At 38.2% G+C, this 18,766-nt stretch overlaps 1 protein-coding gene across 2 annotated transcripts; it reads right to left on the bottom strand.

The window, feature by feature from the left end:
* Positions 1 to 4,023: 4,023 nt before the first annotated feature.
* Positions 4,024 to 18,475, bottom strand: LOC131431981 (major facilitator superfamily domain-containing protein 1-like). Of its 2 annotated transcripts, none has more exons than XM_058597984.1 (7): positions 18,309 to 18,474; positions 17,514 to 17,823; positions 17,121 to 17,397; positions 16,329 to 17,063; positions 16,160 to 16,272; positions 15,992 to 16,091; positions 4,024 to 5,017 (listed from the first exon to the last, which is right to left on the bottom strand). In XM_058597984.1, the coding sequence occupies exons 2-7, from the start codon at positions 17,737 to 17,739 to the stop codon at positions 4,831 to 4,833; spliced, it is 1,638 nt and encodes a 545-aa protein (XP_058453967.1). In that variant the 5' UTR covers positions 17,740 to 17,823; positions 18,309 to 18,474; the 3' UTR covers positions 4,024 to 4,830. The 2 variants fall into 2 exon arrangements, with proteins under 2 accessions (XP_058453967.1, XP_058453968.1); XM_058597985.1 differs by lacking the exon at positions 4,024 to 5,017 and adding an exon at positions 15,515 to 15,624 and having other exon boundaries at positions 18,309 to 18,475.
* Positions 18,476 to 18,766: the final 291 nt, after the last annotated feature.

The following is an 18,766-nucleotide window of genomic DNA, read 5'->3' as shown; positions in this document are numbered from 1 at the left end:
AAAAGCATCATTACACCACATTATGTGGGTTAAAACAGTTTTTTTTACAATAATCTGTGCTTTCGCGCATTTCGTGAGTATTAGTCCTTTCATCCCAAAGTATTATGAGCCTAGTCCATCGTGATGTGTGATGATGTGATGTGAAGTGAAGCCACCATCAGTTCAAGGACTTGCCAGTGGATGCGGGTAGACTTACAGTAGCCCCGATATGACTCATCAATTCACCTTCTTACTATAGCTGTTACCGAAAAGCGAACAAAAAGGGTTGGGCGGATATGTAAGTAGAGTCACTTACTCGTATTCCGCGGGAATAAAAGATGCTCTTCCAACCATAATATCCAGTGCATGGATGAAGCATATCGCTATACATGCTTGAACCCGCCTGATGGTTTGTTTGAGAAGGGCGCGTCAGACTCATGTCAAACCTTCAGAAGGAAACAAGTTTCCTTCAAGTGACTTGGGCTGGCTATCCACAATCCCTCGTCCAGTCATCAATTCGTTCGATGCCCTGATGCTCCCTCCCCTTTACGCCCCGTGCAAAATGTTTTATATTGATAAATACAATGAAACACAGTGTAATGAAATTAATATAACATAAAATGATATAATAGATTAAAAAATAGTATAATATAACATGATATAATATAAAATATTTTAATTTAATATAATATAATACAATGTTATATAATATAATATAATATATTATAAAACAATATATAAAATAACAGTTAATGTAGAGTGTCAGTTATGCTCTTCTATTTTCGCAATACTGCAGGAAGTAGAATATTTCTCTTCTAATAACAATAATATCCACATCTATAAAAATAATATATGTTATTATTATTGATGACAAATTAATAATAATAACAATAAATAATATAATGAAAATAATAATAAAAAACAAAAAAATATAGTACAATGAAATATATAATAAATAACAGAATGAATAAAATGATATGTTGCGATATGCTAGGATATTATATTACTTGAATTTATATGTCATTTCTCATCCTCTCATTCTGCCATCAACGCATTCCATCGACCAATTGTCACCACAGACACACGTGTAGGCATGAAACAGGAACCAGTGAGGACCAAGCTCACCTTGTGACGACCTTGATAGTTAGTTAAAAGATTACTTTAAAAATGATAACTTATAAGGAAAACAAATTTATATTTTGCGCAGAGGTACGTAGTACTACTCATAATAAACCCTATAATATAATAAAATATAATATAATATAATACAACATAATGCAATACAATATAACATAATATAATAGAATACAATATAATATAATATAATATAATATAATAAAATATAATATAATATAATACAATATAATATGATATAATGCTGTGCAGTATAATACCATACAACATAGTATATCATAACATGAAATAGTGTAAGACGATAATATATGAAACAATATGCTATGATACAATATAACAGTTAATGTCGCAGTGTAAGTTACGCTCTTCTAATAATAATAATAATAATAATAATAGATGATGTAATAAACAACAGAATTATATGTTGTAATATACTATGATAAACATTGCACTTTAGGATGGGCTTCAACCTACAAGCCATTTCGCACCCTCTCATTCTGCTACTAACGCAGAAGGCGATAGCACCCAGTCGACGCCGTTCTATTGACCAAATGTCATCATAGACGCTCGGGGAGGCATGAGATAGGGACTTGTGAGGACTTAGTTATCTCACCATTTGACGACCATTATGAGCCTAGTCCATCGTGCTCATAAAGTTGTATCTAATAATTTTACAGCTCAATCTCTCTTCTAATTCTCTGGAAGTATACATTTATCCTAATGTATGAGAATTGAATTGTTCATAGGAAATCTAAAAAGTAACAACATAATTGGTACAATAAGATTTGTTGTTTAATAACAACATCAAACCATGTTAAAAAATTCAAAGATTTGAAATTATCTAAGATTTTTCGGTTAATATTCCTCCTGTCACTTGCTTTACCGGTACCGACTTTGAAACTCACTGCGTAGTGACTCTTGTCACCCAGATTCGACTGCAAGAATACGGTGAGTGTTCATCGAAATTCACCCTGGTGACTTTTGTCACTTCATTCGACTGTCAGAATCGCGTGACTCGGGTGACTCGACTTATCTCACCTCACTCGACTCGCAGAATAAGGGCCAAAGTCTAGATAATTTAATTTAGATGCGATTAGTACATATATGTTATCGCGATAAAAATAAAGTCTTGTATTTTTCTGTGAAAACAAAGTCAGTTTCAATGCATCCACCATTTTTTTTCGCTTTGGTTTCCTGATAGCATTATGAAAAAGGAGAGAGAAATTAAATTGGCTCGACAAGGCTGCCAAACACACATACATTCGATCTTTGAGAAAGTTGAATATTTTTTCATTGTTCATTGGAATCCATGTAATGTCCAACCCATACGATAGATTTATGTGATGAAACTTCTCATCAAAATATTTAAATGTATGCTGGCAACCCGGTACAGTTTGCTCATATACGAGAGAGTACGAGAGAAATACGATGCGCAAAGAGAATTGGGCGATCCACGTGGTCGATTTAAAACTTAACACGCGATCCTCTGTCCTCAGACCTTAAGGGATGGTGGGACAAGTGTGGCATGCTAAGTATTTTCTTGTTTCACCAATAAATCAACGCTTGATTTTGATAATTGATACGTCTATGAAGTACTTTCAGGAGTACCCTCGATAGCTCAAAAAACATTATTGATAAACAAAGAATTCGGTAATCGATACATGTATTTTTCGAAACCTTGTTGAGCAGGTCAAAATTTTTAGTGCCCTCTATGTGGAGCAAAACCGCCACCCTAACAATAATTACATTTTCTTCGTAAATTAATTAGATTTTCTCTACTGTACTGATTTCCTTAATACAATCCATAAGATTCACGTTTATTTTAGATATTACATGTATTAAACAAATCATCATCATTTAATTCTCTAAAGTTTTCCGCGGCATGTCGAATTCTTTATCCGCCTTTCGAATTGTTGAGCCAGCACCGTGCTCTGACTGGATTGCAGCAAGCATGCTTGTGTCAACCGAGAATAATCCCTCCATCGTTCAGAATCTGCTTTTAGTTGTTTATTTACATCGAATGTTTCAACACTGATCGACTTTGAGGTTAGGTTTGTTCATCATTGGTTATGGCGAACTTGCCCCGTTATGAACCGATTGCAAAATCATAGTACTATGTTACTAATAAATCAACTATCGATATTCAATTTTTAACAAATATTGAACTAAAAGGTATACCAATGTTTGACATTAAAATGAAACCCTAGCAAATGGAGAATAATTGAAAAACTCTTATTTTGTAAGATCTCGTTCTTATATTATATGTGTGCTAATTACAAGATCTGGTTTGTTTGGATTTCACGACCAAATAAATAAATGAGAAATATAGAATCAATATGAAATTATATCGTGGATATTCAATGAACAAACCAAAATGTTTATATTTATGATAAATGCTCATTCTATGTGGAAATGGTGGGGGTGGCACACTTGCCCCTCTGGCAGTCTCGCCCCACCTTCCCATACCTACCCATGCTCTCGTCACGGAAACAACCGTTGACATTCAATGTAGTATTAACGAAACATAACTCGGCGTTTGAATGTTTTTGAAAGAATGCATAAGAATTTATGATGATTAATAGGAGTCGATTGTCCAATCTTGTCAGCCCCTAGAATCAGCTTTTATATATGGCGACCCTGAAAACCCCGATGCCGGTTCTAATGATAGTCATGAAAGTACCTGGAAGATGAATAAATTTAACCTGCCAACCTAGTAGTTAAAGTTGAACCGCCAAGCCGAAGCAAAGTTCACTCTATTTAAGTATCAGTTTGAGAATATAGCATTGAGGCACTTTGCTGACTCAATCATTAAAAAGATGCAAGTATATCAATAAGAAAAGTCTTACAGCACACGATAGAAATTTGCTTAATTTCTGTAATTCTCTCACCGGGCAGAACAAAAACAATTGCTTTGCTTACATTGTCACATCTATCTTTATTGTACAATATTGCGAATGTAGGTCTCATTCCCAGTAACATCAGATTCAGAGTCAAAATCGATCGATCCATGTCAAACAGGTGCGATTATCTATTTTCGTTTCCGTTTAGTCGATCTCATCAATAAGCAATTAAGTTTGGCAATCAGTTCAAATAATTTACATCCATGTTTGTCTTGTCAAACACTGAAATCGATTTTCTGTAGATAGGATATGCTTTCTAGTTTGTTTTCGGGTTATCAAATAGGACAACACAACATTTAAAAAAAGTGTTTTCGAGAATATTTTCAAGCTTCTTCTAATTTTTGATCGATCATTCAGCGGCTTATTCTCAAAAACACTCAGACTATACTCCCGTTCAACAGCCTAAAGTGGATCAAAAATTTTACATTGTAGTAAATTTATCGGACTACTCTCCTAGTAAAATATGCATTCATCCAGTTTATACACTGATAACATTGAGAAACAACTATTATTTGATAACACAATCATTGGATTAACAATCACTTTGTATACATTTGTAGATTTTTTGCTCGTTTTCTCCTGCCACTATTATAAATTGTGCTATATCCTAACAAAGCTGTAAATTATTTCTTTCTCCGAATAGGTCTGTACATAAAAAAAATAAATTTTCTGATTGGTATCATGACCAAGACACGTAGATCCCGTTGGCCAACGAATCACATAAACAAAAAAAAACAAAACCGATCGAACACCTCTCCGGGGAATGGCTACAGAATTACATTACTAATACTACGTTCCCGTTCCGCAATCGGTCGCCTTAATCGATCAGTGGCTCGGAATCGCTTTGGTTGGCACTGTCGAGAACCCGACTGACGTAACGATTCCGGATGGATTCCTGGGCCAACGATGCGTGCAACTGTTCCTGGTCAGCATTCAGAGAACCTTCCTGGGCTACCGGTAGAATGCTGTCCTGCGATGATCGCCGATGCACATCTTCCCGGAGGCTGAAAGTATCGGAAAAACTATTCAGTATTCCAGGCATCATAACGCTTAATTCTTCAAGATCTAGTGCCGTATGCTTCACCCTAGAAAGGGATAATTTAAGGGTGTCAAGTTCAAGGTATAGTAAATTTTAGCGCCTTAACATATACCACAAATTGTGTCTGAGCAAATAGGATCCGATTTGGGACATCTTGAGATGTGATTGGCGGCCCTTACACGTGACAATATTTTTGTCAATCCAAAGTATTGCCAATACCGTCAATCCAATTGACTTGGTCAATTCCGCATTTTTCGAAAAAATCAAGCGTTTGAAGCTTCAAATATTGCAACTGAACATTCAAACATTGAGAGAAGAGTTCATTGCACATATTTGACAGTTTCTTCTCTGGAGAGAAAGTATTGTCGGATTGATAAGCAGTTTTGATTTTTTGACAATATTTTCGTCAACCCAATAAAGTTTCCACTACACGATCAAAAGTATTGTCAAAACTCCTTGTATTGACAATAATATTGTCACATTTAAGGGCCGCTATTTGAAACATGTTCAAAACGTTAGAATTCTTACAAGGGCCTAATCCCAACTGTGAGACAAAACACGATATTTTAAGAATCAGTTTGGAATAACTTCGATTCAGCACCTGAGTAAAGGTACTATGGATTTTTTTTTGCTTCGTTGTAGAGGTTTTAACCTTAAGATAATTCGCCCCTTCGGGCTAGAAAAACTTTCTGACCCAACGTGCGGAGTTGGGAATCGAACCCAGGCGGGTTGCGTGAAAGGTGTCGACTTACCCATCACGCTATACCCGTCCTCAATATGGAAAAATGTTCCATTTGACGAAAAAATGTTCCACCAACAGTTCGGCTGAAAAGATCGTATCGTTTAATAGAAACACACATATTTTTGCTAAAATTCGTTTTTATTATTCAACATAATTGCCATCAGAGGCGATACAGCGATTATAGCGATCTTCCAACTTTTCGATACCGTTTTTGTAGTACGATTTGTCCTTTGCCTCAAAATAGGCCTCAGTTTCAGCGATTACCTCTTCATTGCTTCTAAATTTTGTACCAGCGAGCATTCTCTTGAGGTCTGAGAACAGGAAAAAGTCACTGGGGCCAAATCTGGAGAATACGGTGGATGAGGGAGCAATTCGAAGCCCAATTCGTTCAATTTCAGCATGGTTTTCATCGACTTGTGACACGGTACATTGTCTTGATGAAACGTAAACTTTTTTCTTCTTCAAATGAGGCCGTTTCTTTTTAAATTTCGTCCTTCAAACGCTCTAATAACGCTATATAATAGTCACTGTTGATGGTTTTTCCCTTTTCAAGGTAGTCGATGAAAATTATACCATGCGAATCCCTAAATACAGACGCCATAACCTTACCGGTCGATTGTTGAGTCTTTCCACGCTTTGGGTTCGGTTCATCGCGTGCAGTCCACTCAGCTGACTGTCGATTGGACTCCGGAGTGAAGTGATGGAGCCATGTTTCGTCCATTGTTATATATCGACGAAAAAATCGGTTTTATTTCGATATAACAGCTCCAAACACTGCTCAGAATCATCAATTCGTTGTTGTTTTTGATCGATTGTGAGCTCACGCGGCACCCATTTTGCACAAAGCTTTCTCATATCCAAATATTCGTGAATAATATGTCCAACACGTTCCTTTGGAATCTTTAGGGTGTCAGCTATCTCGATCAACTTCACTTTACGGTAATTGAAAATCATTTTGTGGATTTTTTTTCACGTTTTCATCGGTAACAGTCTCTTTTGGACGTCCACTGCGTTCATCGTCTTCGGTGCTCATATGACCAGTACGAAATTTTGCAAACCACTTACGAATTGTTGCTTCGCCCGGTGCAGAGTCTGGATAACACTCATCAAGCCATTTTTTGGTATCGGCGGCACTTTTTTTCATCAAAAAGTAGTGTTTCATCAACACACGAAATTCCTTTTTTTCCATTTTTTTCACAATAACAAAAGTAGCTTCACTCAAAATGCAATATCTCACAAACTAATAATCAGACAGCTGTCAAATTTATACACGTATCTTTTGAAGGTTGGTATTAACTGAAAATGGTATGGATTTAATTCTAGTGGCGCCCTCTCAAAGAAACGATACGAACTTTTCAGCCGATCTGTTAAGTTAAAAAAGCTAGAAAGTGTTGCGTGTGATAATTTCCTTAAATTGAGGGTTACAAATCATGAGTTATTTGGTGAAAATTAGGAATGTTAAAAACCCTTATAAGGGTTAGATTCTTACGGTAAACGAGTTATGACGCGTAACTTTTAAAGAAAAGGTGTTACGAAGTGTTATATACCTCGCTCTTTTGTAAGTTATAGGTGTTACGAAACGTTACATGCGTTATTTTTAAGTCATTTATATGCGTAACGAAGCGTTACTTTTTTGTAAGTTATAGGCGTTACATTCGTTACACTTTTGTGAGTTACTTTTTTGCGAATCATAGGCGTTACATGCGTTACTTTTAAGTAAGTTATAAACGTTACTTTTTTGTGAATCGTAGGCGTTACGAAGCGTACATGCGTTACTTTTGAGTAAGTTATGAACGTCACGAAGCGTTACATGCGTTATTTTTGGTAAGTTATAAGCGTTACGGAGAGTTACGAAGCATTACTTTTTTGTAAGTTATAGGCGTTACGAAACGTGACTTGCATTAGTTTTATGTGAGTTGTAGGCGTTACGTGCATTACTTTTTAGTGCATCACAGGTATTACGCAGTGTTACATGCGTTACTATTTTGTAAGTTATAGGCGTTACGAAGCGTTACATTCGTTATATTTCTGTGAGTTACGAAGCGTTACTTTTTTGTGAATCATAGGCGTTACGAAGCGTTACTTTTAAGTTATAAACGTCACGAAGCGTTACATGCGTTATTTTTGATAAGTTATAGGCGTTACGGAGTGTTACGAAGCATTACTTTTTTGTAAGTTATAGGCGTTACGAAACGTGACATGCATTAGTTTTATGCGAGTTGTAGGCGTTATGTGCATTACTTTTCTAACAAATTACAGGTATTACGAAGTGTTACATGCGTTACTGTTTTGTAAGTACGAAGCGTTACGAAACGTTACATTCGTTACTTTAAATAAGTTTTAGGTGCTACGAAGCATTACATGCGTTACTTTTTCGTAAGTTATAGGTGTTACAAATCGTTATATGTGCAACTTTTTTTGTAAGTTTCGGGTGTTATAAAAGATGTTACATTTTTAAAAGGTACAAGCGTCATGAGGTGTTACATCCGTTACTCTTTTGTAAATTTTACGTTAAAAAGCGTTATATGTGTTAATTTTTTAAAGTTATAGCTGTTAAAGAGCGTTACAAGAATGTTGGCGTCCTAATTTTAACATATTAAAGATTTACTTATTCGCAAAATCTACTGGAAATTTCAAATTTTTATTAGATTATTAATAATGATTCGTCAACGACATAGAATACACTGATCGAAATTAGCACGATGCCATATCTTATCGAAACGAAAACTTTTAAATGGCAATAATGATAATACATAAAATTGTACTAGACGACCGGAAAGAAAAAGTGTGCGAGCACGCCTTAGATAAGCAAGATTCTGCAGATGAGAAAGATATCCTGTCGCTGGATCCTGCTTCAGGGCTAGAAAGACGAACGCAAGCTCACTTCGAGTACATGTTTGGCTTAATCCATTATTATACGCCAGAGAACAGAATGATTACAGAAGACGGAAGGATCACAATGTCGGTATTCTGGGATCGGCAGTATACTTTTGGAGGACTACCTCAAATTAGAAAAAAAAAACAGTATTAGCGTGGATTGCGTGGAAGCGATTGAAGACTGAAATCGCCCGTTCTACTATCTGTGCTCAAACGTTAATTTATCTCTGAGAAATTTATGTGAGTTTCGTTTTGGAATTTCAGATTACTACTTCCGGAACGAAGACGAAAATGTTTCCTTAATTTGAAAGTGAATTTATTTTCAAATGGAAAGATTTTAAACGAATTTTTTTTTTAAATGGGAAAGTGTGACAAAACTCAAATAAACATTTTAAAACATATCACAGTTTGGTTCAGGTACGTTGAAAGATAGGATTCATGTTCGATCTTCCAATCAAGGATTCATCCAGAACGTATTCGACACGGAATGGCATTTTTTTCCCTGGTGAACGTAAGGCCCGAGCACTTGTCGGGATTTACAATCATACGGTTATCCTTACACCACTCTGCGAAGATTAACAATTGTCGCTGGAGAAAGGCTGCATCTTCTAAGTTGCGGATGATTTGGTAGATCTTGACATCATCAGCAAACGATAAGCGAGGACCTTCCAGAGATTCGAATCGAGCACAATATGTAATGGTGGATGATGACGAACAGAATTCACCAGACGGTGAAGCACTAATCTTTAGCGCAACATCTTCTCTACTTGAAAAGCAAAGACCCAATACCCGATTATTTTCATTAACAGAAGGATTCGACTGCCGAAGAAGGTTGATGCTGTAGTCGTCGAGCATGGTTGTAATGCCAGTGTGGAAAGTGGAGAGCGCCGGATCAAGAAATAAGAAACCACCGGAACCTGTCCGCCATTTTACACTGGGAAAGTTGAAGTCTCTCAGACCAAGACTTCATCTACGGGTAGTGCATGAGTGGAAGAAATTTCTTTCATCGACTGTATGTCTGGGAGATATACCAACCCGCCTCTGATAGTTTTTTTTTAATTATTTAGGGAGCTGCGATCGGTGGCGAAGACTTCGTAGATTCAAAACCTTCGACGGAGAGCGTACATTCGCTGAAACCCCACCTCCGAGAGAGCGATAATGTCGAAGCAATCATCCGAGCAGCAATCCAGCAAATAATCGTTGATGTGCGTGCTCATGTTACCGACGGTAGGTTAAGCAGTTGACTAGATTGATCGTGCGATGGAGATTTGCAAACGGGAAGTGGATCAACGCCTGAATCGTTTCAAGCTGAATCGTACTTGCCGTCTGAAATGGTTTGGAAGACCCCTTCCACGCTCCACACACTCACAGGACCGGGACTACTGGCGATCGCTGGCTGCAATGCCTCGACTGTATCAGGGGACTTCGATCCAGAACGAGAGAAGGACTGCTAGAAGTGCGAGAGAGATCAGCACTTGAAAACGACGGAACATGTATATACTTGCCAAGATGTGACATTTAGAGGACTCTTTAACCACACCCACGCACAGGACCAGGACGACTGAGGTACGCTGGCGACAATGGCACGACTGTGGCGGCGAAATTCTCGAACTCACGCAACAAAACACCTTGAAGCCAGGTGTCGGGATTAAGAGCCGCTTCCCGAAAGTTAGGCTGTATCTCAACTTTGAAAGAGACAAAGCTATTGACGTCGACCCATTTCTTCAACAGCGAGATGACTGTGACGTCGCCACTGCATGGTAAACCATCTCTTTTTAGCTGCGAGACCATCTCCTTGCTAACGCTAGGGTGGAAACGTGATAAAAAAAAATCCATACGAGAGCGCAGGGCGTTGGAATCGTTGCGATATTACAGTTAGCCACTGGTTTCCGACAACCTTCCAAAATTTTACTTGGCTTAAAACTATATATTTGTATAGCCTTTTCATAATTTCGGCCTTCAGCTCACCAAAAATCGATTCGGTTCTCTCTGTGATAGATGCAAAGCGCTTACAAACGAAGAAACCAAGTCGTGGAAACGAGCAAGTTTTATTAGCTTACAACATTCATCGCAATTTCAAGGCAAATCAGAAATGGCTTGTTGAGTTTTGCGTATTTCATATGTACCAAATGATGACAAAACCCCTCGATGCAAACTTCCTCCGGTTTTACAGTCGGTCGGATGAAAAAGAGCGTGCCACTGAATATCTTGATAATGCTGCAATCAAATGTAGAGGCGCTACTTGTTTAGAGATGATACTTTCAGCAAGAGCTGTCGAATCGGTAGGAAAATTTTTAATTACTTCACCTTTTTAACAATTTCTTATAAAAACGGGCAAATTCATTTAAAAAATCTTAGTAGAAGTGAAAGAAACAGTTTTTACTCTGAGGTGGTAATGTTGACCATAATTTATTGTGCGAAAACTTCCGTTTATTTAGAATTGAGCATTATACTTGGTTTAAAACCATTTTCAAATGCCCTGAAATAACTAATAAAACAACTAAAATAAACAGTACTCGATCACTAAGCACTCTTTTTATTTATTTATTTTTATTTTTTAGGAGCAAGGGAAAAGACCGCTGGAGCTGAGATTTTTGTTCTCCTTCTCCAGCAGGCATAAAACCTTCTCATCTTTGTATCAACAGATAACATTTGTCCAACTGATACATAACGAAATCTTAAATTACCCTTATTTAAACTACAAAGCTAACTAACAACTATTGATATCGTCTAATTATCTAAATAAAACTGGCGAGAAAAGATTCGGAGATAACGGGTTTTAATGGTGTTACGAGATAAATTTAAATCAAATTCATCAGAGCAAGTATTGAATACTCGAAACATACGTGAAAACGGTTCATTAAAGCCTTAGTTAGTTCTAGCACGAGAAATTATGAGAAAGGGATTAAACCGCAAATTACGTCGATGAATGTCAAAATTTAGCTGTTGTAGGAGATCTGCACAATCAATTCGAGATTGGATGAGGTCTGCGACGAAAACAGCTTTCAGTGTATCACGGCGGACAGATTGCAAATCGAGGTGTACGAGCCTACATCGATTTTCGTAGCTTGGGAGATTCAATGGATCTCTCCAGGGCAGGCGACGCAAAGCAAAACGAATGAACTTGCGCTGAACAGTTTCAATGCGTAGCTTATCAGTTTGGTAATGTGGTGCCCAAACAACAACAGCATACTCCAGTGTAGAACGAACTAGAGCGCAATATAACGATTTAAGGCAGTATATGTTATTGAATTTTTTTGAGATGCGAAAGATGAAACCTAGCATCTTGAATGCTTTAGAGAGGGTATATTCTATGTGATCTTTGAAACTAAGTTTTGAATGCAATAACACTCCTAGATCCTTAACTGATGTCTCCCGTTTTAGTACAGCTTGCGAAATAGTGTAATCATACGTGATCGTGGTTCGTTTACGAGAGAAGGAGATAACGGAGCATTTAGAGGCGTTCAGGACCATTCTGTTGACGTTGCACCAGTTGGAAAATACATCCAGCTGTGACTGCAAGAAATTTGAGTCATTCAGATCTTTGATGAGATAAAACAGCTTGAAATCGTCGGCGAATGATAGCTTCATACATTGCAATGCGAAATTCAGATCATTTAGATACAGCAGAAATATGAATGGTCCTAGATGGCTTCCCGGAGGAACGCCAGAGCTCACGATGAATGATGGAGTAACGCAGTCGCCAATTTTCACGGTCATACTGCGACCAGTCAGATATGATTCCATCCAATTGTGAAATGGGCCGCTAAATCCAAGCCTGTCGAGCTTTGCAATTGCAATTTGATGGTTAATATTGTCGAAAGCAGCAGTGAAATCTGTATAGATGGCATCAACTTGATGTAAATAGAACAAGATTTGTAGACGTAGATCGTTTAGGCATGAAACCGTGTTGAGTATCAGATATGTAACTGGAGCAGTTGTGAGTTATGAAGTCCAAGATTATTATTTCAAATAGTTTTAAAACTGAACAAAAAGCAGCAATTCCTCGATAATTTGAAATAAGGGATTTATCGCCTTTTTTATAAACGGGAAAAACGTAAGAATTTTTCCAAGATTCGGGAAAAAATCCAAGCTGGAGAGATAGGTTGAACAGTTTTGTCAAAGGTACAAGAAGACTTCTGCAGCATTTTTTCAACACTAATGACGGAATACCATCAGGGCCGGAACTTAATGATGATTTCAGTTTCAAAAATGCATTGTTAACGTCAGCAGTCGTAATCGTAGGATGAGGACCAAACGATGAACGAAGTGGAACATTGCTGGTGGCCAAGACGTAGACAAAGTTTCTTTAGAGAAAACACTGCTAAAGTAGCTGCGGAATAGGTCACAAAAACCAGAAGGGGTCGAAGCATCCAGTTCGCCAGAAAACATATGAGTTGGTAATCCCGATTCATTCCTCTGATCGTTGACATAGTTCCAAAAACTTTAAGATTATTCTGGATGTTGCGTTGGTAGTTATAGTAGAGCGCCTTATTCAGTCGTTTATAATGGTTGTTAACAAACACATAATGTTATCCTAGTTGAAGAGAAGGATGCTTTGTAAAAATTTTTAAGGTAGACCTTTTTTCACGTTTATAACGTTTTAGAAGTGAGTTTGACCAGGGAGGATAAATTTGTTGACGACACGTTTTCTTTGGAACGAACTGGTCAATTGCATAAAGCACAATATTCGTCCAAAGTGTGGCAGCGATGTTGCAGTCGTTGTCCGATAATAGAGAACACCAATCAAGTGATAACAGAAACCTATTCATCGCCTCGAAGTTACCTTTCTTGTAGTTGTAATAAGTTGATTCTGATGTATTGTTAAAGATTATTGGCGAAGATTCCATTAAAGAAATATGGAGAGGTGGGTGATGACGACAGAGTTTAACCAGCGGTTCAGGGGCTGCACCAACTGAACAGAAATTCAAAAGCTCCTGACTGGCAAAACAAAGATCCAGAAGGCGATGATTGCTGTTGTAATGATCATTCAATTGAACTAGACCAGCAGTGTTATAGTCGTCCAGTAGTCTAAGATAAACAGTGCTATTCGAGGAGTCAGCATTTGGATACAAATAATTGGAAACTGAGCGAATCCATTTAACACCAGATAAATTAAAGTCGCCTAGAATCATTACCTTATCGTTCAATTCCATTTGGTTAGTAACTAGCAAGAGCGAATTCAAATGTTGCTGAATCAATTCCATATCGTTGATGCGATCAGGTGGTATGTAAATTACACAGATAAAAAGTGTGCAATTTTTTAGTGTAAGAGCAATCCATAACTGTTCAACACCAGTACAGTTCGGAACATGTAGCAAACGAGAATGAAAGTTTGAGCGACAGGCCAACAGAACTCCGCCGCGCGCTTTTTTTTAAAGCTATTCAGTTCGTTCCGATCTTGCCTATATACCGAATACGCACTTCCAAAAATTTGCTTTGATAGTGTGCTACTGTTCAGCCAGGTTTCGATGAATTTGTTTATGTCATAGGCACGATCAGCGCAAGATAGACGGTATTGATCGATACAGCTATTCATTCCTCCGATATTTTGATAGTAGATTCCTAAACAAGTGTTTGGCTTTGTCGAGTTGGATACTGATAAGGCATTGGAGGGTACTGCACCGGTGAGCGAGGGTAGGGACGACGGATCGATTGAGAAATGATTGGGAATGATCGAGGAGATTGTACTTGGGTGTAGTTGTATACATTTTATTGTCGTGGTGGAGGTCGTGATGCATTCGGTCTGCGTAGGGGTCTGTCTTGGCATTACACATTCCTTTTGTGGAATTTAGCCTTTCTGTTTCAACAGACTTCGCAGCCGATTCTTAGTGTACAGAATCATTGCATGGCTAGTACTATGGATCCTACTGACACTAAGAAACTGCGTAGGGGTGCTTGCTCTAAAAAATGAGCAATAGACACACCACACATTTCTGAAGATTTTCCATGCTTAATCGTAGTTTACACTAAAAACAGTAATAGTAATCATTTAGAATTCAATGTTCTTCTACTCCGAGTTTACTTTTATTGTTGATACCTACTTGTACTATGGAATGAACGAAAAAATCGTTGCAAATTACTGCTGCCGATATGAAAATTTTCGGAAGAATCCTCCTTTTCTTGGTTCCATTTTTCATTTGCAGATGACGCTACCGGTAATTCAGTTTCGCGGCAATGTGCCAATAGGCGACACTCCGCGATACAAGAACTCTGAAAACGGTAACGAAACTGACAAAAAAAACACCACAAATTATCCATCACGACGCAAAAAAAACTGTTCCCTGCGAGTAACGCAGGGAATAAAATCGAATAGAACCAGTAAAAAACTAATCCAAGTAGTCACTCAATATCGAAAACCAACGAATGTATTATGTAACCTTAGCAACGACTAGCAACCCACTTAATCAGTTGTATATTTCAATGTGCAAAAACAATCAAACCACAGGCAGAACGAAGCAGATATGAAATTAATGTTTAGCTAAACTAGCACAATCTGATAACCGAAGTTGAATTGAAATTTATTCTAAGAATCATTTGAAATCCTAAATTTGTTCTCTACTTATCTACCAATAGTGCGGAAGTAAGTGAAATTGATCAAAATGCTAATTAGTACGAGACGCTTGTTTGAGGTTCAACCAAAATTTGTATGCTATTGTTGAACTTATTAAAACAATGAACTACCAAAACTAAACTGAGGTCTGTTAGTTAGTGTTCGGCAAACATGCCTTTACTGCGCCAACAGACAGATTTTCGATCTACCACGCATCAATGATTTTAGTTCTCAGAATGAAGGCTTTCTTGAATAATAAATCAAAAAAAAATCTTTTTTACTAACAACAAATGCCAGTCTTTTCCCTGAGCTTTTTTTTTATTGACTATCAGATTTACTCCTTGTGCTTTCTCAAAAATCCACTATGATAGTGCCATAGTTGCTAGGCCTCAAATCAATCCTGAGAACGAAATACAGTTGAAAATCAATGACTGTTTGCAGTCAAGGGGTAGCCTTCATACAACAAACTCTCCACGACAGATTTATGGCTTATCTTAGGTTCAATGAATCGTGAATGAAAACTGGATGCCAGAATATAGTGCTTGCATTTCACAATGCAAAATTGCATCAATTTCAGAACATGATTGAAAAAACAATGAAGTGTCAACGAAAATGTATATTATTAACTTAAAGGTCACCAACAGTCTCGAACAATTTTCACAATATTTGTCGAAATCATTCAAATATTTTTATAAATGATACCTGCTACCATTCATTCGTTCATTCATAATGCAAATCAGTGCATGATCACAAAACAACATACTTACAGTTTGCTGGCATGTAGTTCACGCTCCGCCGGAGACATATTTAGAACTCCATTATTGTTCGCGTCATGTAACCAAATGACAATGGTTGCCAAGAGAGAAACTGAGAAACAAATGAAAACGATTAAATACCACTTGTTTCACTGGCGCCAACGTCAACCAGATACTCACTGACTAACCAACCGATGAAGAAAATTTCCAGCTTGAAGTAACCGCCCTTATCGACTATCAATCCGGAAATCATGGAAATTACAGCCAGACCGAGGTTCTGTACCGATTGGCAGCTGCAATATGGAGTCAATTACTATTGCGCGATTTAAAAGTGAATCGATTCGCTTACATTCCATAGGCAGTTCCGAGTTGATACTCTGGTACAATCAATGCAACCAGTGGCCACAGACTGCTCGCTAACATCGAGTAAGCCATTCCCATCGTAATCATTGCTATGTAAGGATTGTAGAACGTAAACGCTAGCAAACCATGGGCTACCATTGTCACCACGATCGACAGGAAAACCCACAACACATTCTTTCCGGTACGATCAACCAACAGACCGAACAGTGGACTCGCTACGCCAGCCACGATATACACAATGGAATTAACTGTGTTCGCATCTTCGGGGGTAAAGTCAAACTTTCGCATGAAGAATACCTTCCCGAGGGCAATGAAAGGGAAAATAGCAACATAATAAGCAACACAGATGACGGTCACCATCCAGAAGCTAATTCTGAATGTTTTAATGTCGGACAGTTTGGCCACCTCGCCGTCCGGTGGGTTGTCATTGCGTCGAAGAATTCTAGCGGCACGTTTGTCCATCCAGCCCAGTATCAGTGCGCAGAGCATCGACATGACACAGGTCAGTGTAGCCATTAGAAGTACCACCCCGGTGCACTGATGGCCCGTGTAACCGATGCTTCGGACATAATTGTAAATCGGAACCATTACTAGGAAGTTAACCGTACTGCCAACTCGAGCGAAAGACAGCTGCAGCCCAAACACCATATTCAACTCTTTTCCCTTGAACCAAAGTACGGCATAATTATTTTGTGCCACAGCCAACGATTCGGCGCCAATTCTGAAATTTAAAAATAAACATCAACAACTGTTCCACATTATCTAAAACTATACTGACCCAAAAAGGAATCGTCCAACAATCATCAACCAGAACTGATTGATCAGCCCACCGGTGGCAAAAATTAACTGACCGATCAGCAAAATAAACATGTAAATAATCGTACCGAGCCGAATGCCAAACACCCGATCGATCAGAAAACCACCGATAAAGCATAGGATCACGTTTGGCCACGAGTAGATAGAGTACAACCAAACAAATTGCGTCGTCGTTAGATCCAAATCGGACTTGAACTTGTCCTGCAGCGCCCCAGGATTATCATAACAGAAGTACGATCCTGCACATACCAAGAGGGAAAGAAAATAATTGTTCCATTATCGTTATCGCATGGAATTACATAAATCGAATCTTGTTTGTAGAATTTCGAAACAAAAACAAAACGCAAAAACTCACCGAACCCAACCAAACACATAAGAATCAGTGCCATGAACCGATGGAGTGCGGAACTGGGATTGCAGCACGCACTCGACCCGCAACCGACCGGCTGCTGTTCTCGATCGCCGTCGTCGTCGTCATGACGATCATTTCGTCTCCGGGCTCCATTCGGTGGATCTTCGCTATCCGTGTCTGCTTGCAGGATCGGTCTTCGAGCTTCATCTTCGTCGTACAATCTCGGCATTCCTTTGGTTTCCTCGTAATTAGCTAACTCGCTGCCAGACTGACGTTTTTACCGAATCCCCTGCCAGCAGATTTTTGATTTTTCCTAAACAGGAAGGACCGTGACATCACATTCAGTGGGAATTGAATTAAAAAACAAAATATCAATTAATGCGGGTCTGTGAGAAAATAAGCATAACGTAATGACGCCTTCTTTTTCGTCGATGAAAGAATGATGTGCGATCAGTAGAAGCTATGAATCATTTGGCCTACATAACACTGGAAATGTGTAGGAAATCTATTCTCTTTATGATCACTGTTTGTTTATTCCGTTTCACTCTACTGTTACAGTTTTGAGTTCTAGCCTTTCATGTTACAGTATGCATCAAACCCGTAAATGATAGATTTTACAGGAATTTCCTCGAGAGAAGTAAACAATCATCGTTAGATCAATAATGAACTACATTATGTTTCATTGCATTCCTTTTTTTGTATTCTAGATCATTGTCACCGAGTCGAATTAGTCACAGTCCTACATTCTTAGTGTAATTTAAAACTAGTTTTAATCACAACAAAATGCTCGTTGCTTACCTGTCAATATTTGCTAATAATCCTACTGCAGGAAAATATATTTGAACCCACAAAATCAATAACCACAAAAACATAGAAATAAATCAATTAAATTGCAAACGCAGATCCCGAGCGCATTAGGATGCCCTCACTGACTGACTGACGGGCACTCTGTACGATGAATGATGCTCCCAGCGAAAGGGAAACAAAAGATTGACGCGTAAAAGTTCGATGCAAATACAGCACTCACAAGGGGATCTCGCAAACATGCCGAAAAGACCATCGCATCACAGTAACGCACTGGTTGAAAGGAATTCGCAAAGTTGTTCGAAAATATTGATTTCGTAGTTTTCGGACGATAATTTGTACCAACCCGCATTATTAACCCTCAGGGTACGGACTATAAAAAAGTTACGTTCAGTACGGACAGGGTTAGCCTAACCCGGCGACTTTGATTGGGTGTATATCGAGCTGTACTT

This window comes from Malaya genurostris, chromosome 2 (genome assembly GCF_030247185.1).
Source record: "Malaya genurostris strain Urasoe2022 chromosome 2, Malgen_1.1, whole genome shotgun sequence".
Classification (NCBI taxonomy): domain Eukaryota; kingdom Metazoa; phylum Arthropoda; class Insecta; order Diptera; family Culicidae; genus Malaya; species Malaya genurostris.
Note: the sequence above shows the minus strand (reverse complement) of the source record. Positions and strands in the feature narration are given on the sequence as shown.